Source organism: Girardinichthys multiradiatus, chromosome 11, assembly GCF_021462225.1.
Source record: "Girardinichthys multiradiatus isolate DD_20200921_A chromosome 11, DD_fGirMul_XY1, whole genome shotgun sequence".
Taxonomy (NCBI): Eukaryota; Metazoa; Chordata; class Actinopteri; order Cyprinodontiformes; family Goodeidae; genus Girardinichthys; species Girardinichthys multiradiatus.
This window is the reverse complement of record NC_061804.1, coordinates 29,496,071-29,517,156: the sequence shown is the minus strand read 5'-3', so window position 1 is coordinate 29,517,156 and position 21,086 is coordinate 29,496,071. Positions and strand designations below refer to the sequence as shown.

Below are 21,086 nucleotides of genomic sequence, written 5' to 3'. Positions count from 1 at the left end.
CAGTGCATGTGTAACCTGAGATTCAGGTGGTGATGCAGGCGGGTGTGCAAATACGTGAGTGGAATTTGTTTCCACGGCAACAGTCGGTGCGATGGAATGGCTGGTGCAGTTCTATTAGTGAGAAGCAGTTTCCATAGCGACTCAACATCGCAGCTGCCTATGCAAGAGTCTCTGTGTGTGTGTGTGTGTGTGTGTGTGTGTGTATGTGTGTGTGTGTGTGTGTGTGTGTGTGTGTGTGTCTTTGTATGAATACGGTGTGAATCTTGTGTGAATTTGAGCGTTCATTAGCGTACCTTGCCATGTGTGTCTTGCTTTGTGCTGTTAAATTCTTTTTTCATCCTTAATATCTGCTGTTTTATGTTTGTGAGCCTCCAATCCATTTCTTTACCCACCACTTCTCTCATGCTGCCCTATTTTCATCTTTCCTCTCTGTTTCTATCTTGCAGCCCCCCCCCCTTCTTCCACCCCAGCTCTCTTTCTCTCCTGTTATCTTCCCGTCTCCCTCCCTTCTTTGAGCGCTGAAGCTCATCGGGGTAAACAGATGCTGTGGCTGTTATTTATGTTTCCACTTGGTCTGCCTTTCATACAAATTATCCACAGGGCCTGCACAGTGCAGACGCTCAGCCTAACTGGGGTGCTCTGGCAGCTCTCTCAGCCTCATCCAAGCTCAGACGTTTCGAACATACCACAGACGCTGCAAGAGTTGGGGTCAGAAGTGGAGGAGTAGTGGAGGGGGGGCACGCAGGCTGACTGAGTAAACCATAGCAACATACTGATGGGTGCAAAGACACCAATGACAGATAAGGCACCGGAGCTGCCTGCACCATTTGCTTCACACGTGGAGGGGAAAAAGTGTGGGAAGATACCATCGCTGCAAAGGAAGGGAAAAACAGGCATCACAGAAACAAGTATAGAGGACAAGTAGAATGGCAAATATACAAAATACTTTCATCCAGCGAAAGAGAGATATGCTTATATAACATACACAGATCAATTTCCAATGTCTGATTCCATTTTCTCTTTGAAGATATAACATATAGGAACAGCATTGAAAAGTAAAGGCAGAATAAATATGGAGTTTTTTACTGGCTTTGGCATCTTACACCAGCCATTAGGACCAGTAAGAATTCCAAAAACAGCAGTCTCCATGTCTATATTCTAGAGAATGAAGATCCTTACTTTAACTATGGTATTTAGAAAAGGCCGTCAACATTTCCAAATACAGTAATTTCCATGGCTGATTTCGAAAAAAGATTAAACAGAGCAACGTCACTCTACTTTTTGCTGAAAGTCTGTTATGGTGAGGGACCAACTTAATTAGCAGATCAACGTGTTCCAATTTGTGACAGATAAAGGCCACAGACCAAAACACGTGTCTCTACAAAAAATTGGTTTCTCAGTATATTCAGTGCTGCTGCAGTATTCACAAGATTGTTGTACCTCTAATTGCGTCTTGGAAGTAGGTGGAGGTATGCCAGAGCATTTTGGATGTATACTGAAAGTCTCACAATCTAAATTAATCACAGTTTTGTCTTAACAAGTGCGAGAATTGTCTTCATATAGCTTTTTAATTCTCTGTGGTTTGTCTGACTTAATTTTAAACACCTCACTGATAATAAAAAAAACATTGAGTCTTCTTCACTTAGTAACAGTGTCAACACTGAAGAGTGTTGTTGTAGGCATGTTGTAGGCAACTCTTAGCATGTTGCATATTCAAACAGTCAGGAGCAATCAAGCTAAAAATCGTCATGTCAGCCGATTCATGTCACCAGTCGAATTTTCCACATATTTTCCTCTCTTCTAATATTTTAAGAATGATTGTATGTCAGAAATGTCTTCTTTTGTTTCTTTTACATGAAGACTGCCTCATGTAAAACCTTCACTAGTCATCTATAGTGGGTTTACCTGTATGTTAACTCCATATTACTATATATAAGCATGTGAAGATTAATTGTTTCATTTGACCGTTTTCATCTTTTATTTTTTTCAATCTGTATTTTGCAGATATTCGAGATCGTCGAAAGAAACCAGTCATGCTCTTTGTCCACGGAGGCTCCTACATGGAGGGCTCAGGGAACATGTTTGATGGGAGTGTCCTTGCTGCTTACGGAAACGTGATTGTTGTCACCATGAACTATCGTCTTGGTGTGCTTGGTGAGTTTGATGCATCACATCATACAGTATTTGCCATGAAGTGACAGAAGCGGGTGTCATAATCTTTAGACTTTGATTCAACACCAGTCCCTGGTGTCAAAATTTTTCATTTAGAAATGGTGGTAAATTCATGAAGGTGAAAATTTAAATTGATTGGGTAATTTTCGCTTTAAATTATTAATTATTGTTCAAGTCAAAGGTTACACAGAAGAAAATCTAAAATGCTTGTATTTGTTGTTGAAAGTAGTTCCATTAGTCTCTCTTTGAGCTATTATCACATGTTTATTAATTTAGCATGGTAGAATATACAGGAAATGTTAATTAGGAATAAGGTCTAGATCGTGTCAGCCTAGAGTCCTAAAGACCAGTGCAGAGCAGCTCTGTGTGATTCTACAGCACCTCTTCAACCTTAGTCTGACCCAGTAGAAAGTTCCAGTGTTGTAGAAGACATCCTGCATTGTTCCGGTACCAACAAAAAAACACTAATTCTCAATAACTATAGGACTGCTGCCCTGACATTCCAAATCATGACAGTTCTAGAGAGACTCCTGTCGGCCAACCCGAGTAAGGAAACAGTAAACTATCAGGACCCCTTTCAGTTTGCTAATCGATGAAGATGCCATCATACACCTGCTTCAACAAACCCACTGTTATCTGGACAAAGCCAGCAGCACCGTGAGGATCATGTTCTTTGATTTCTCAAGTGCATTTAACACAATTCAACCTGATTTACTTTGTCAGAAACTCCAGAAGACTCAGGTGGAGGCCTCAACAATCTCCTGGATCAAAGACTACCTGACAAACAGACCACAGTTTGTGAGACTGAAGGGTTGTGTGTCTAACCAGGTAGTCAGCAGCACAGGAGCACCACAGGGGACTGTACTCTCACCATTCCTTTTCACTCTGTACACCTCAGACTTCTAGTACAAGACAGACTCCTGTCAACTGCAGAAATACTCGGATGATTCTGCAGTCATGGGTGGATCAGAGATGGACAAGAAGCTGAGTACAGGAAGCTGGTGAACCACTTTGTGACATGGTGTAGAAACAATCATCTCATCTTGAACGTGAATAAAACAAAGGAGATGATTGGTCAAACACTATTTCCATCATGGGAGAAGAAGTGGAGGTGGTGGAGGAGTATAAATACCTCAATGTTCACCTGGACAACAGACTGGAGTTGAGATGCAACTGTGAAGCTGTCTACAAGGAGTGACAGAGCAGACTGTAGTTCTTTAGGAAGGTTAGGCCCTTCATTGTTTCCAGCAACATGCTGCATATCTTCTATAAGTCTGTTGTGGAGAGTGTGTCATCTGCTGGGGTAGCAGCATCAGAGACAGGGACTTAAAAAGGCTCAACAAGCTAATAAACAAGGCTGGCTCTGTTCTGGGGACTCCTCTGGAACCTCTGGAGATCATTGTACAATGATTCTTCATAAAATGAAGAACATTATGGAGAACCCTGAGCATCTTCTGCTGTACAACAACAGAGTGTCTTCAGTCAGAGGCTTCTTCAGATCTGCTGCAAGACAGACAGCTACAGGCGATACTTCCTGCCCACAGCCATCAGCATCTACAACAGCTCTTTGAAGAAACCTGCATAATATGAGCTACAACAACATTTAACTTTGCATTGAGATTAATAAAGTATTTCTGAATTGAATTTACTTATTGTCTGGTATATCCACAATGTTTTAAGGAGTAAGACAACAGACAAAAAAGTAACTCTGATACTTTCTTTTTTTTTAAATCATCCTTAATATTTCCCTAAAATGTCTTTGTATGTTCACCTGATTTCCATATTTTCATGGCTAAGTCACATGTACCAGACTCTGTGTATTAATTTACCGTAAAGTAAAGTTTACAACATTCCAAGACATGTCAAACCATAGTATAAGCTGTAACTTAAATGTTTGGCTCCTATTTGGCTCCTATTTTTGTCAAACTGAGGAATTTGGGAAAAGTTCAAGCAGTATAAATAATCTTACAAGGCAAACTGATGTAATTGTAGTGACACCCCTAACAGTCTACTTCTTTAGTACATTCAACCCTGGAAAAGTCTTTCCTTTCATTGTTTCTGATTTTTTAGATAATTTTACTCCACTGGATATTTTGCCATGTGAACACGGCCTGTAAGTGTGGGCTGAGCGTATGCATAGCCCTCGTTGCTGCTGGATATCAGGGAAGTCAAGTATTTACATTCGCCGTTGTCTTCCGGAGGTGTTTGCACAAAGACTATTTGTGGCGGTCTTTGTTGTTGCCAGGTTGTGTAATCAGATCTTGTTTATTGCATCAGGCCTGTTTCAACATATCACAATAATGATAAACAGAGAAACTGGAGTAGTTTAGGATGGAGTCCAAGAGTTGCAGTGAGTATTAACAGAGGGCAACATAATCCACACTGTTATTGACAGTGCTGGCGGAGGGGCACAGGAACAAGGACACATGGGAGCTTTTGGAAAGAAGCTGGACCCTAATCTACTGATCTTTCTGACAGGATATTATTTTTGAAAATAACTTTTTAGGATTAATGGTTGCTGTTTAAAGTTAACTTACCCTCACCAGTCTCTTTGTAATCTATACCTTGCTAGTACCAGGTTAGACTCCAGTTTGCCTTCGGAACTGCCCTTATTCTTCATGACAATGGTACAACAAGTTCTTGAAACATTCATAAACACTAGTGAGATATTCTGAACCTTCCTGACATGGTGGCATCATGCAGTTGCTGCAGATTTGTCGGCGGCACATCCATGATGCAAATCCTCAATTCCAACACATCCCAAAGCTGCTCAACTGGATTGAGATCTGGTGACTGTGGAGGCTGTTGGCATGCAGCGAACCCATTGTCATGTTCAAGAAATTTAGTTTTTGATGATTTGAGCTTTGTTATATATCAGAAGATGAATACACTAAAGGGATGGACATGGTCAGCAACAAAACCCAGCTAAGCTATGGCATTAAAACAAGGCTCAGTTGGTATCACGTGGCCCAAAGTGCACCCAAAGTTCCTCCACTCCATTACACCACCACCACCCGCCTGGTGATTACAGGCAACATTTTAACATTCTGTCATTGTCCAGCCAATGTGAGTTTGTGTGACATGTAGGCTGAGTTTCTTGTATTTAGCTAAGAAGAATGGCGCCTGATGTGGTCTTCTGCTGTAGTCAACCTCCATTGAGGGTCGGTGTCTTACAGGCAGGTGTGATAAGTGATTATTTGAGCTACATTTGCATTTTTGTCACATCAAATTCTTCTGCTCATTCTCCCCTGACATCAGTAAGGAATTTTCATTCACTCAGCTGCCACTCACTGGATATATTCTCTTTCTCAGACCATTCTCTGTAAACCTGAGAGATGGTTGTGCATGAAAATCCCCATAGATCGGTCTAGTCTGAGTTAAGTCAAAATCCCCTTACTTCCACATTCTGATGCACGATTTGAATTTAGCAAGTGGTCTTCACCATGTCTCAATGCCTAAATGCATTGACTTGCTGCCATGTGATTGGCTGATTTGCTATTCATGTTAACAAGCAATTTCTCAGGTGTACTTAATAAAGTGCCTGGTGTGTGGAAACTCTGTAGCGGTCAAACAAACACCTTGACCTTGTGTTTAGGGTGTAAATTTGACTGACTTTGACATCTGGGCTGTGATTCATACTTGAGATCTTTAAAGTGCACTCATGCATTTTAGAGTTTACAACCCTGAAACTCCTCAGGAAAACCATTGAAATAATTACAAGGTAAAGAAATACAGAGGTGGATAGAGATCTGGCTGAGTTATTATGAGGGATGATGCAGTGTCCTCAATTCTGTAAAGATTGTTAAAATTTAGATATGTGGGCGACTGCGAGCTCTCCCCCTCTCACTCACACTCTCAGATATGCTTTAAATGGGTTACTGTACTAAGGCGATTATTTTTGTGAGTGTGTGTTGCATGGGCATGCATGTTTGCCTGTGTACACGGCAAATGCTTCATGTGCACGCATCAGTGTGTATGTGTGTGTGCGCGTGCTGTAATTAGTTGCGTGCCATGCGTAAAACACACACATGAATAATGCACCATCCATCTGAATTTTTAATATCCCTCCTCTTTGACACTGTGCATTTGAGTCAAAGTGAGAAACAGAGGTACACAGAATCTTAATGGTTTTATGTCCTAATCTTTAGTATTATCCTGTACTTACACTCGCAGCAGCTTAAACATGCCAGCCTCGTTTTATGCTATGCCTGTGCCTTTAAGGGAGTGATAGAGAGTCAGGAGTAAGAGGAAGAAGAGAGAGCAGGGAATAGAGACGGATGAGTGAGGGAGAATCATAGAGCCACAGTGTGGAAAGAGGAAACAGAAGGGGGGAGATGGGAGCAGGCTAAAAATAAACCTACAGAAATGCTTTTTAAATTTGCAGCGAAGCAAAGTATTCATTGGAATAAATGCTCCATGCAATGTGACTGAAGCTCCCTTCTATATGGTTTAGTGCGTTATGCTGTTGCCCGCGATGCCTAACACATATGTGTTTAACAAATTATCATCTTTAAAGAATTTTCTCATTAATTTATGATACGCTCAGTGGTAGAGTGATAAAATGGGTGAATCTGAAGAAAATGTCTGCTGCACACAGTCAGGGCCCGGAGGTTTGGAGAATGCTGTGATTTAAGAAGCGTTTCGCCTCACCTTCTTCTACCTTCCTCCTGCTCCAGGCTCACAGAGAACCCTGATTTGTTCTGCACAGCCATCTGCTCAGACTAATTAACTAATTAACTAATTAATGAACTCTGGGGAAAGGCCCACCACCATCGTGGGCTCTGAGAACATTTTTAACCTCAGGAAGAGAGATGAAACGTGTTTTCTGGAAACATTTCGCTTCACTTTTTTGCTTTTTTACAAATTCAGCTTATTACTTGAAAGTAGACAAGAAATCTAGTGGGGGCTAATTTTCATGATAGTAAACAAGTAAAACTCGTTTAGCTTGCATAAGAAGTGAAGCCATGGTTATTTCATGATTGTCTTGGCAACTGCATACTTTTTAGTGATGTTAGCCTCCTTTCTAAACTTTTAAACCTCACACACAAACCCTCCAAAAAAACATTTTAATGTCCCGGAGATATTTATGTCACTAAAAAAGGGCACTGCTAATTAGTCTGGGCTTTAAATGTTATGGAGCAGGGTTCTTAAACTTTATGTTTAAAAGTCCAAATCTGATTTCCAAATAAGGTCATAGGTCTGGAACAATTAGTAATTAGCAAATCCTTTTTATTAAATCTGATTACCCTTTATCAAACACCCTGACCCTGAGTGCTCAAATCTTTCTACTATGAAGAATAATGAGTGACTGAATTTTGCATCCAATTTGAACTTAAACTTGATCAACTGATTAACAAACAAGTTAGGTTCGAATCCCAGCCTGCCAATGTTTACTGCATAGCCTTCCCCCTCTCTACACAATTTCCAGTCTACTTGCTTTCGAAATATTTAAAAATAAAAGCTGTTTGTACCTTAACAAAAACCAAACATTTAAAGAATTTTTTTTTTCTATGAGAATTCTTCTGAAATTGCTTAAAAATGGAGTTTAAACAAAAATTCAACATGGAAGACTCACCACCCCGCCACGTCCAATCACTCCTCACTGGCTGCTCCAATCAACGGCAGGACCACAATCCTCCTCAGCCAATCATCTCCCAGGGCATCACTTTTAAAGACTTTTAAATTCACATTTCAACAATTGTACAGGGTCTACTGTGCTCCACTTAACTCACTCACCAACTACTGTGTTATCAGGATGCTTTTTTTGAACAGGACCAAACAGGACCAAGTCTTTGTCCTCCTGGAGATTCAGGACAGCCTTTTTTTGCTTTAGCACAAAACGCTGCTGTGATGTTCTAATAACCCTGCTCCTAAAAAGTGCCTATATTTATCATTTACCTCTGAAGGACTCTTTGAGTTAGCACATAGTGCTAAAAAGTCATCAGTAAATGTGCATCTCCCTCTTCTGAGGATCTTTGTACAGAGAGGATTTTGGTAGGTGCTAGGTTAATGTTAGCTTGCTTCCTTATATTTTCTCATCAGACATTGATTTGATTTTGAAAATAAGGCTCAAAAGGTGTTTTTTTTTTTTATTACTCATGCTTTCAGTTGATCATGTACAGACAAAATAGACAAGACAAGGTTTATAGATCCGAGCCCTCCACATCTGTATACACCACTGGTAAAAATGTGTACACAGGCTTAAAATAAATGTATCTTATTGCACTAGGATAATCTGGAAAATGCTGCAGTTTTTCCCCCCACATAATCAAGTTAAGCAAATCAAAGGCTAAATTTTTCTACATTTTCCACTTTGAGATTATTCCACTGTCTAAAAGATTACAGCGACCTGGGAGGCATACTTATATACTCTATTTGCAGTAAATCTACAGTGTGTTTGCTCTGGCTGTCTGGCCAATTAAAGGTTTCCTGAGAAATGTCTTCATGAGGTAGATCTATGTCAGTAAAGACAGACCAATGCAGTCTTAACAAGCTGATGGTTTACCTGAAGCTATTGTTGTTAGCAAAGCAGAGCAGAATCATGCAGAAAGCAGATTAAACATAAAAAAACGTTAACAATCCTTTAAAATCTGCATTTTTAAGATATCAGAATCAGAATCAGCTTTATTGCCAAGTTCGTACATACAAACAAGGAATTTGACGCCGGTACACTTTGCTCTTTTGTTCTGTTTTTGCATTACAGAATATACAAATTTACAATTTACAATGTACACTATACACATATCTAATAGAAAAGGTGCATTTGCAACATCTGTATGCTGTTGTTCTGTACTCTATTGAATGTTCATCAGAGAAACAGCCTGGGGGAAGAAACTATCTCTGTGGCGGCTGGTTTTAGTGAACAGTGCTCTGTAGCGGCGGCCTGAAGGTAAAACTCTGAACAGTTTATGTGCAGGGTGTGTGGGGTCGGCAGAGATTTTGGCAGCTCTTTTCTTCACCCTAGACCTGTATAAGTCCTGGATGGAGGGAAGGTCAGCCCTGATTATTCTCTCTGCAGACCTGATTATTCGTTGCAGTCTTGACCTGTCCTGTTTTGTGGATGAGCCAAACCACACTGAGATGGATGAAGACAGGACAGATTGAATGATGGCAGTGTAGAAGATGACCAGCAGCTCCTGTGGAAGGTTGAACTTCTTGAGTTGCCTCAGGAAGTACAGTCTCTGCTGGGCCTTCTTTTGAACAGTGTCTATGTGTGAAGACCATCTCAGGTCCTCAGAGATGGTGGTTCCTAAGAACCTGAAGTGGTCCACGGCCGATACAGTGTTGGTGAGGATGGTGAGGGGGGTGTATGGGGGTGGTGTTCTCCGAAGGTCCACCATCATTTCCACAGTCTTGAGTGGGTTCAGTTCAAGGTAGTTCTGACCGCACCAGTGTACCAGCCGATCCACCTCCTGTCTGTATGCAGACTCACCGTACTGGATCAGTCCAATGACAGTGGTGTCATCTGCAAACTTAAGGAGTTTCACGGACGAGTCCACTGAGGTGCAGTCATTTGTGTACAGAGAGAAGAGGAGTGGAGATAGAACACACCCCTGGGGGGCACCAGTACTTATTGATCTGGATCGGGAGAAGATGCTCCCCAGTCTCACCTGCTGCTGTCGGTCTGTCAGGAAGCTGTTGATCCACTGACAGGTGGAGGCTGGGACGTTGAGCTGTGTGAGCTTCTGGTGGAGGATGTCTGGTATGATAGTGTTGAAGGCCGAGCTGAAGTCTACAAACAGGATCCTGGCGTACGTCCCTGGGTGGTCGAGGTGTTGCAGGATGAAGTGTAGACCTAAGTTAACAGCATCATCTGCTGACCTGTTTGCTTGGTAAGCAAACTGCAGGAGGTCCAGCAGGGGGCCTGTGATGTCTTTCAGGTGCATCAACACCAGCCGCTCAAAGGATTTCAAAGGATTTCATGACCACAGACGTCAGGGCTACAGGCCTGTAGTCATTTAATCCTACGATGGTGGGTTTCTTGGGAACCGGAATGATGGTGGATCGTTTGAGGCAGGAGGGGACCTCACATTTCTCCAGTGACTTGTTGAAGATCCTTGTGAAGATCGGAGCGAGTTGATGTGCGCAGGCTTTCAGACATGATGGGGAGACGTTATCAGGTCCTCCAGCTTTCTTTGTTTTCATGCGCTGAAAGAGCCTGTTTACCTCTTCCTCTGAGATCTTTAGTGCAGGCAGAGGATCTGATGGTGAGGGGTTGGTTGCTTTATGGGAAGAATTTGTTCCTGAATGGGATGTAGAGGAGATGATTTGAGGTGTGAATGGCTTCTTGTCATGTCTGCAGTAGAAGCCATTCAGACGGTTGGCCAGGAGACGACTCTGTTCAGGATGGGTGGAGGGGCTCTTGTAGGCAGTCAGGTTTCTCAGACCGGTCCATACAGCTGAAGCATCACCAATAGAAAGGCTGTTCTTAAGCTTCTCACTGTAGCTTCTCTTAGCTGCTTTGATCTCTTTTGTTAGTTTGTTCCTGGCCTGCCTGTACCGCCCCCAATCTCCACTGCTGTGAGCTTCTTCCTTTTCCCCGCGCAGATTCCTGAGGTGTGGAGTACACCATGGCTTATTGTTCCCAAAGGTGCAGAAGGTCTTGGTCTGCACACACATGTCCTCACAGAAACTGATGTATGATGTCACATCAGTTAGTTGGTTTAAGTCAGTGGCTGAGGTTTCAAAAACAGTCCAGTCTGTGCATTCAAGGCAGGCCTGTAGGATCTGCTTTGATTCCTCAGTCCACTTCTTAACAGTGTGAACCTTGGGTTTGGAAGCTCTTAGTTTCTCTCTGTAGGTTGGGATGAGGTGGATAAGACAATGATCCGAAAAACCCAGAGCAGCCCTGGGAACAGCATGATATGAGTCCTTTAAAGCTGTGTAACAATGGTCCAGTGTGTTTTTGTCTCTGGTGGGACACTTAATATGCTGTCTGTATTTGGGGAGTTCATTTGAGAGGTTTGCTCTGTTAAAATCTCCCAGTATTATGATGAAAGAGTCCGTGTATTTTTTCTCCAGGTCTGTAATCAGCTCAGCAAGATGTTTTTCCGCGGCAGAAGTGCAGCCATGCGGTGGAAAATATGAGCCGATTATTATAAACGAGGAAAACTCTCTCGGTGAGTAAAACGGTTTACAGATTATGGAAAATGACTCCAGATCCGGGCTACATGTTTTTCCCAGCACTTTTACGTCTCTGCATCAACTTTCATTTATATAAAAGCAGATTCCGCCTCCTTGCTTCTTCCCGAGAGCTCCGCGCTGCGATCCGCTCTGAGCAGCTGGAAGTCCGGCATCAGCAGTGCGCAGTCCGGGATGTTTTCACTCAGCCATGTCTCGGTGAAGCAGAGAACCGCTGATCCGCGGAGGTCCGTGTTTTCACCGGTGAGAAGAAGCAGCTCGTCCATCTTGTTGAGAGAGCGGACATTTGCCAAGTGGATTGAAGGCAGTGGTGTGCGAAGTCCTCTTTTGCGGAGCTTTACCAGTGCGGCAGCACGCTTTCCCCTACGGCGCAGGATCCCATATAGAGCCGCAGCTCCACTCGCCAGGAGCTCAGTGAACCTCGGATCAATGAAAGATCTGTAGTGTTGTTAGAAAGGATGCATTGAATTACTTCTCTAATGAAAACAACGATTGTTTTTAGTAAATGTGTTAGCGAGACTATAGCATTCTTGTTCTCCTTTATGAGCCATAAATAATTAGCAGTATTTGGTTTCTGAACACCTATTTCAAATGCTCTCCAAATACTTTTTGAAATTTAAAAATAATCTTCGAAATTGCTATAACATTTTTCCGTTTGAACAAAGCACACCCACATCAGATGTGAACTGTGACCTACAAGCCTGTCCAGGGGCCATTTAAGGCCATAGATTTAATCCAAGCAAACTTTGGAGATAGTGGCCTGGTGTCTCATAATTCATAACATAATATGACCTTGCGATGTTTTTTTTTCCCATTTTGTTGCTTAAATTGCATTGAATGTGTTAGATATACAGAAACTTTTGTAATGACATTGTTATTAATTTGAGGCAGCTGAAGATAATGTCCTAGCCCATTATTCTATCCGCCTACAGTTGTGAAGGAAAAACAAAATAAACTGATACTCTAACTTTGATCCAGCATCATCTGATCTACAGCTACTTTACCGTTTAATCACACACTGTAAATTCAAGACCTCTTTAAAATATGCAAGATAAGATGTGCTCGTGTGGAAATAATCTTGCGTTTCTTGCTCTAGCCCAATAGTGTCCAAATGTTTTTCCATACTGGACAAAATTGTCGAGTTGAAAGTACTCGTGGGCCACAAATTTTAAGATTTGTTTTGGTTGTATTAAAAATTATTTTGTGGTGGTTCTTTGTATTTTTAAGAACAGTTTTTTGTGGTGGACCAGAGGCAGACAAGTACAGAGGAAGCAGAGTGGGATCAAAAAACTCATCTTTATTTATAGACTTCTCTCACTTACAGGCGAGGAGCGGGGGGGGGGGTACAGATATCCTCCAAAACAGAACCCAACAAGATCTGGAGCAGGACGAGTATCCAAAGGACACGACAAAAAGACATAACGTCACTGCGTGGAACAAAGGGCAAGACAGACCTAAATAGGGACGAAGGTGAACCTGAAACAATAGGGCAGGTGATCAGGAAAACAGGGAACAGGTGAGACGTGGAGACAGGGAGGCAGACGGAGCAGGTGAAGCAGACAGAAACAAATGAGGACATGGAGGAGCTAGACAAAGAAACAAACTGTAAAACACACCCAGGGAACCAGAACACGGGGAGAACAACCGATCTAAAAATACAATAAAACAACACAGTCATCAGAACAGAACCTAGAAAATAAAATACCAGAAACAGGAACTCAAAGACATTAAAACATCTGACTAAACATAAACAAATACAGAACCAGAAACACTCTGTGACAGAATCATTAAAAAACATGCAATATCTTAATGAAACAAGCAAAGTAGTATTGCTTTTTGTATAAAGAGAATCTAGAAATTAGAGGTGTGAAACATATAAAAGGTTGTATCACATTTGCCGTATTAAAAGAACAATTTCCAAAATGTTGGGGTGATTGTTGTTCTCTGAACCACGTCGTGTTTACTCAGGGGTCACTCTCTCTTCGAAAACACTTGCTCTGTTTCCCCAAATTTCTTAAATAGAGTCTGCCTAGGACGGCTTTGAGTGAAATTCACAATTTACTATGAAATTAAAACAAACACAAAAAACATGTTTGATAAAAGACATACTTTGTGTTGGATCTAACATTTTCCAATTGAGTAAAAAATACTTGTAATTAAAATGATGCTGTGAAAAATAATAACCAAAGTGTTAATTTGCATCAACTTCTTTAGCTGGCAACTATTTCTTTTATGCCGCATAAAATCATTCAGGGAGTGCAAATGGCCCACAGGTCAAATTTGAACACCCATGTTCTAGACTAGCTTAAAAGGAGATTGAGATTATGACCCATAGAATAAGGTGGGCTTGGAGACCATTTTTAGTTGTTTCTCTTTTTAATATCTAGTTAAGTATGAAAATACCCAACTCTGATAATTCAGTATATAAGGACTAAGCAAATTCTGACTTAAATCCAGTTTGGGTCTAGGATTGATCAAAAAAACAGTTTCATTTGCCTTTTCCTCATAATTTTTTGAGTCGCTAAGGCAGTCTCAACATGCCAACTCTCAGTTTCTCAAGAAGATTTAAGACATTTTTTAAGACCCATTTTTCTGCTAATACAGTTTGTCAAATTTTTTTTTTTTGCAACGTTTGCTAGAATTATCTGTGATGTGTTGTTAGTGACTGAACAGACTGCCTCAAATTGCCTTTTCTTCTAATATTTCTTTTATTTTGTACACAGTAGATTGCTGACTATTTGGCAATTTTCAAAAGCTCTCTCTGATTGTTTTGATTTCATTTGGTGCTTTAGCAGCCATGCATCTAACCTGCTGGTTCAAGATGCGATGGACCAAAACAGAGGTACAGTTTACAGAGCAAAATACAGGAAGACAATGAGTGAATAAACCACTAGTTTGTTCTTTTAGGTTTGTGTAATTAAGGGTGGAATTTCTTAATTAAAAAATAAAAGGTTACATATTTGGTTTTAGGTCCAAATGTTGATAGTGTGCTTTCCTTTTTGGTCTACAGCCAACATATCACACAGACAGACAGACAGACACCCAACGGTGTCTTTGCAAAGTTAAGCACCGATCTTATAATAGTGGCCTTCATTTGATAAACTTGGCTTTATTACCACTGCCTTCAATCATATTTTTATTGTATCTGTGGGAACCTTTAGTTATCAGTCTCTGAGATTTGATGGTGCCCCATCTGATCCCAAGAATAGACTAAATCCTTGGTGTTTCCATTGTCCTGTTTCTGACAAGCCATGGGCTGTGAGACTCTCATGGTATAATCATACTGTAGTTTCATGGAACCATGGTGTTGGCTTTATAATTTAGGAAAAAACTTAATTAAAACTAAATTAGTTGGGTTATCTGCTTAGGGATCCAGTCGGTAGTTGGCAGTTTAAGAGATATGCCTCTCATAGCTTCCCATCTGTTGTTTTCAGATGTTACTATCTCAATAAGAATGATGTGTTGGGGCTCCTTTAGTTTGCATTCCATGAGTGTTTTTAGCAACTAACAAGATTTCCCAAACAGCCAAATGTGTCTTTTTTATGCAAGAGGACAGTGTACAAGACTCCATTAAGTCAGTCATACAATTTTGCCATAACTTTTTTTTAAATTGCTATAACGTGATACAAAGTTGCCATTTATCCGAGTTAGTTTGCTGCAGCAGATGCTTTGATAAGGTAGAAATATTGATTTTATTATTTAGCAGTGAACCAGAAGCTTGAAAGCTAGGCTATACTAATGTTCAGTATCATTAAGATGGTCTGATGTCCTGTTTGAGAACTGCTGTCAGTCTTGGAAATGAAGCTAATAGTCCCTTATTAGCTAATATGTTCTTAGTAATTTCTTGTTGTGCCTTTTCTTCAATACCAAAACAAGCCTATTTTTGTCACATGTACAGGTTTCACTGTAGGAAAAAATATTATATAAAATGGACTGAAAGCAAAACACTTTGTAAAACTAGTAACTTTACATGGAACAAGTCTTACAACACATCTCAAAGCATCTAAATATCACAAGAAAGTGGGTGTTAAAAGGTGAAAAGAAATCATTGTGGGTTGAAGTGAGAAACGTCCTACCAGGAGAAGGAATTTAATGTTATTCAATGAGCCAGTGAAGGCAAATGGCATGGCAGGAAGTGGTATCTTATGCCTTACCCAAAGACGTCAGCCACAGTTAAGCATATTATTATGTTATGATGTGAAGCTTTGAAAATGTGCAGTGCATGTCCCTTAGGGGAGAATAAGAGCTGTGAAGAGAGAAATATGTGGGTTAAATTAGAGAAAGAAAAATCAAACCTACAGGGAGTCATAAAAAAGGCAGGTCTTTGCATGAAGACATGATGCACATGAAAATGATGTTAAGCCTAAGAATGTAAGGATCTTTTATAATACTTGAACAAATATGGTTGTTATAAGTGTACATTTTTCAAAATTGTATTTAGTATTTAAACCACAAATGTAACATCAAATTAGAAATTAAACTAAGTGTGTCCTTAACTTAAAAGTTTAATAGAAGATATATGATTAAAACTGCCGTGTTGGATTGAAAGGATTGTATCTTTTTTTTTGGTTTCTTTTTTTTTCATTTTTCTAGAATGCCGTCAGTCATTATTGAATTGGAAATTTTCAAGTTGGTATGCTGGATTGTTTTTACTCCACTTTGTTAGCATGTACAGGGACATTTGGGATTCATTTTGAATTAAACAGATAGAGTGCTGTTAAAATTTTTTAAATTTGGTGATGGGCTGTGGGTGGCATGGAGGGGCAGCAGGATGTGGGGTGGGTGGGTTGCATCATCTTCTTGGATGTGGGGTCACCAGCATTTGAATTGCCTGAGCGGCGATGGTAGAGCTGAGCTGGATAATGTTTCTCCCTGGGCTATCATTGCACTGTTAATAATGTGGTGTGTTTGTGTGGCTGTGGGGGGCGTGTTGGGAAGCCGGCCCCGGGTTCTTGCCACTGGCAAGGGACCTCTTGCCGGGTGAGTTTGTCCCGTCTTGGTGTGGTGTCGGGGGTTCCGTTGTGGGCGCGGTACTCGGTGGTGTCTGCCCTGTTGCACCTGTGGGCGGAGGCTGGCGTGATGTTGCACAGGGCCCTGGCCTTGCAGCGCGCTGTGTGGTGGGGGGCAGGATGCGGCAGGGGTGCTTGGAGCAGGGCTTTGTGTGGAGCTTGCGCTGTGTGGGTGTGGCTTCGTCGGCTTTTCGGGAATGGAGCTCACCCGGGGGGGTGTGCCCCTGTGGCATTTGGGTTCAGGTGCACGTGTTCAATATTTGTGTCCTGGTTGGGGGTGGCCCTTTGGGGAAATTCATGTCAGGGTTCATGGGGGATGGAGGGCTCATAGGGTTGTCCCCGCCATGCTACCTGCCGGTGGTTGGTGTCTCTGCCTGCTGGTGTACTTGTGGTTCTGGGTAAACAGGGCTGGGTGCTTTGGTGTGTGCCGGCTCACTCCCGGTGGCTGCTTGCCAGGGCCTGGACCCTTGGGCTCTGTCGGGCCTCTGCTTGGGGAGTGATATGTCCCAGGGTCTCGGGTCTCTGGGTCCATGACTGGATCTGCTCGAGCATAGACGGCTGCTGGCGGGGCCTATGGGCTCGTCACTACAGCTCCCTGCGGCTGGGTGGTTCCCCTGGGACTCTCCCCTGCTCTTCTCTAAATAACCTTATAGGTATACACAAATGCGCTCACACTCAGACCCACAGGTGTTTAGATTCAGGTGTTAACAGATACACAGATATTCTATATTGGGCCGCATTTACCACTAAATACATCTTGCATTCATAAGTAACGTCTACTTTTTGGAAAAAAAGCTGTTAATATCAATGTTTCTGCAGGTGTGGAAGCAAGCAGGTGTTATCTTGTAATCTCTTCATCCTTATTTCTCTCCTCCATTCTTTTCTCCTTCTCTCCCTTTTTCCTTTTTGCCCCACCTCTCTCTCTTTCGTGCTTCTTATATTTTACTTTTTGTTTCTGTCTTTGTTTCCGTAACAATTGAAATAATCCCAAAGCAGTTTCTAATAAAGTTGATTTTATAAATATTAAGCAGAGCTGTAAAGTATTAGCTGTAATGCCAAAACAAAACTGGTGACCAAGAAGGTCTGTCTCACACAAAGGCCTGTCTCACATTTGCCATAAAACATCTGGATGACCCCTAAGACATTTGGTAATATAGTCTGTGGACTAATGAAACGAAGGAAAACATGAGCCCTTCACAACTACTAAAGGATGGATGGATGGATGGATGGATGGATGGATGGATGGATGGATGGGGTGACCTAGTCAAAGACTGGACTTCAGTCTGATTGAAAGGCTATGGCACAAGCTTAAACAGGCTGTTTATGCTCAAATCACTCCATTGTGGCTGAATTTAAACAATCCTGCAAAGAAAAGTGGGCCAAAATTCATCCACAGGGATTCTTGCTGCCATAGGTAGAACAACCAGTTATAAGGTTTAGTTAGTTGACTTTTGACATATAGCCAGCACTTGTTGTACTCACTAATATTCACACCCTTTTATACAGATGATAATGAAATCCAGTGTGTGAAGTAGAGACAGGTGGCAAAAATCATTTTATTTCTCTGTATGCCGGTCATACATTGTGATGCATAATTAAAATGTATCTGTCAGCTGGTCTTCAGATTGAACCTAAAGCTTCAATGAGACTTGACAGATTTATAGCGGCAGTTCCTAAGGTCAAACATTTTATTTATTTGTTTTCTCCTCTAATGCTCACACAATGCTACAGTTAGATTTCCTGAATAATCCCCTATTTTTTTGCACTATGTTTAGCATTCAAACCTAGTGTGTGTACAGGACTCACAGATGTTATTTCGTTTTTAACCCTTTTGCAAAAGCTCTACCCAAGCTTGTGTTTTACCTCCATATACACATTTACATTACCTTTTCTGTCTGCATGCAAAATACATTTTGAAGCCTCTCTTCACACCTGTGATGTCACGGGGAAATTATATAATGTGTCCTTCATCATTTTCCTTTCACCTCTGTCAGTCAGTATCTGATAATAGCTTATGGCAATATTCCCTTTAATACCTGTTTTATGTCACTGGATTTTCTTTTAATCCTTCTCTTCCCTGGACCTCATACCAGAAACCCCTCTCTGCCGTCACACTGTCCTGTGCAGATAGTTTTGAAGGACCAAAGGCAGATACTTGTTCAGATTATTCTGCAGATGTCTCAGTAGTCAAACAGCCAAAAGACTGAGTGACAGTTCTTTATTTCTGAGAGGCCTGTGATTAAGACTGCAGAATTATAGCAGTGCCACGAAAGAGAATAAATCTGCCAAACAGTGGGAAAATAAAATTATGAATTTAAAAATGAATAAATGAAAGAATAAATTGTGCCACCAAAGAGAATCAAGCTGTCAAAGACTATAAAAATAAATACAGGGAATATAAAAAAGATTATTCATTTTTTAAACAAGAAACTTAGTGAAAAATGTGGCAGGAAAAATAGATATTGTATTAAAAAAGATACTGCAACGTAGGAAGCATAAAAGATTAAGTACAAGTTTGTTTTATATATATATATATATATATATATATATATATATATGTATATATATATATATATATATTAAAGACAGAGGAAAACCACAATAAATAAACACTTTATTACATTGTATCATACTTGTTGTATTCGTTTCAATGTTTATTGATTTTTTCATCATTCATTTGTTTTTCCTCAACAGATATAATCCTCTCACTCCACTGCTCCACTCTCAGAGGATTTAGTGAATAAATCTGGTTATTATGGACTATTCAGTGTGCCATGCCAAATATTGTAAGGAGTCATGTGATGTAGAGCTGCTTTTTTGTTTCTCAAATAAAAAATAATCATTAAAAACCAATCTTTGTATTTTAGATATGTTAATGTAGATTATTAGGAGAGGAGACGTTTACAGCGACTTGTTTTGTCGGCTCATAGCAGAGAAGGATGAAATGGTTTATTTGTGTTTAGGCATGAGCCAGCTGGGGGATATCAATGTACACCAAGGTTTTAAAACCACATTGCGACAATCACTGTGTCTAAACTAAAGGAGTGCCACCAACTACTCTTAATTGGCTAATGCTGTTTTACAACTACAGTTGGCAAACTCCAAGCAGCTTGTCTGTTAAGCAGCTGATTGCATCTATTCTGAGCAGATAACCTACTAATGTTAAGTTCTTATACTTGTGTTAATCTATATTACTCAAATTCTGTGCAATACCACAAAAAAATAACTAGAGATGCACCAATCCAAGATTTTATGGCCCAATGCGAATCTCACACCTTTTTTAGGTTATGACCTGTTGATACTAATTTAGGCGGATTCTGATTTTTCTTTAACAACAAATCAGTAAATGAAAAAAAATATATATTTTTTACTTTTTCAAAAACTGAAATGTTCTAATTTTCCTAATAAAATGTTTATTTAAAAAAAAACATAAATTTCTTAAACTGAACAAGGCTTTCTCTCTCTGGATCGTGCCAGGTTAAGGCACAGATGCATTTAAACACATAAATCCTAACTTAAAAGAATTACAGCATTTCTTTACAAGACATATCTGGAACCATAACTTTTCTTTATGGGACACCACAAAATATATATATTTTTTCCTGCTGGATACTTAAAAAAATCCATTATTTACTGTAACAACACAAAAACTTCTAGGAGTCTTTTTGTGATCAGTCATTAATATCTGGAGCAGAGGCAACATCACACCATGTTTGAGAGAGAGACAGCGATCTGTGTCACTCAGCTCTATAGTTTAACAGATTTCACTGTTAATTTAAAACAAAGACAAAAGGATTACAGAGTTGCTCTTATATTAGCAATTAGCATGATGAGCACGGTTAGCATTACTAATTATAAACAACATTCCCCATGGCATAAGAAGACCCTTACCTTAACGAAAGTCTGCTAAAAACATTTTCAAATTCAATCTGTTTTAAAATTTTATAACAGAGCAACTTTGCTGCAATAAGTTTAGCCTTGCTGTTATTGTTGTTTTAGCAGCACTAGGAATAGTTGTTTCTTTTTTCATTTATATACGTAGAAGCAGTTATGTTACAAATTTTGGCTTTTGAACTTTGCAATTGCCTGATACCATGAAAGGATTTTTATATTATGAACATCTTTGATTTAAATTTCCCTCCTTTAGTTTCTCTCTACTCCTGTGTTCTCTCAGTGATGCATCACATTTTCTTCAACCTGTATCTTTACTTAAAGACTGATGACTCTTCTCACGGTTCCTTTGCTCTTACCTAAAGCAAGAGTTGAATATGCATGAGTTTAGCCTCACAAACTGCTTCTCTCAGCGCTAAAGTCAGGAGGAAGTCCAGCTCAGCAGAAGGGGTGGAGGAGGCTCAGAAAGAAAACTTATTGAAAGAGAAAGAGTAGAGAAAAAGCTGGGGGGGTGGGTGCGATGTTTCAATGATTTTTCTGTTCAGGAAAATAAACCAAACATCCGCTCTTTATGCATGAAAAGATACAGGTGGCGTTAGCTCCAGCTAGAAGGCTAGCTTCCCAACTCAACAGCAAGCTCAGTTTTCACCTGTGCCTGGATTCAGTTGCTTTGTACTTAAATAAGGAAGTGTTCGAATATGTGTATGCAAGTGCTTTTGTGAGTGTCTGTCCATATAATTTTGCCAGAAACCCTGGAGAGTTGCCAGGCAACTGTGGCATGCTGCTCAGCACTCGACTGGGCAGCAGACACTTCCACATGTTCATGGTTTTGATAAGGAGCACGGGTCTGCGCCGATGCATGACCGGGTCAGA

The 21,086-nt window shown here is 40.6% G+C and overlaps 1 protein-coding gene across 2 annotated transcripts in view; it reads left to right on the top strand.

Moving 5' to 3' along the window:
* The window catches only part of nlgn2b (neuroligin 2b), a 127,966-nt gene that overhangs the window by 71,225 nt on the left and 35,655 nt on the right, over positions 1–21,086 (top strand). For both annotated transcript variants that reach the window (XM_047378920.1, XM_047378919.1), the window contains exon 4: positions 2,005–2,154. In XM_047378920.1, the coding sequence (XP_047234876.1) occupies positions 2,005–2,154 (150 nt within the window). The remainder of the gene's footprint in view (positions 1–2,004; positions 2,155–21,086) is intronic.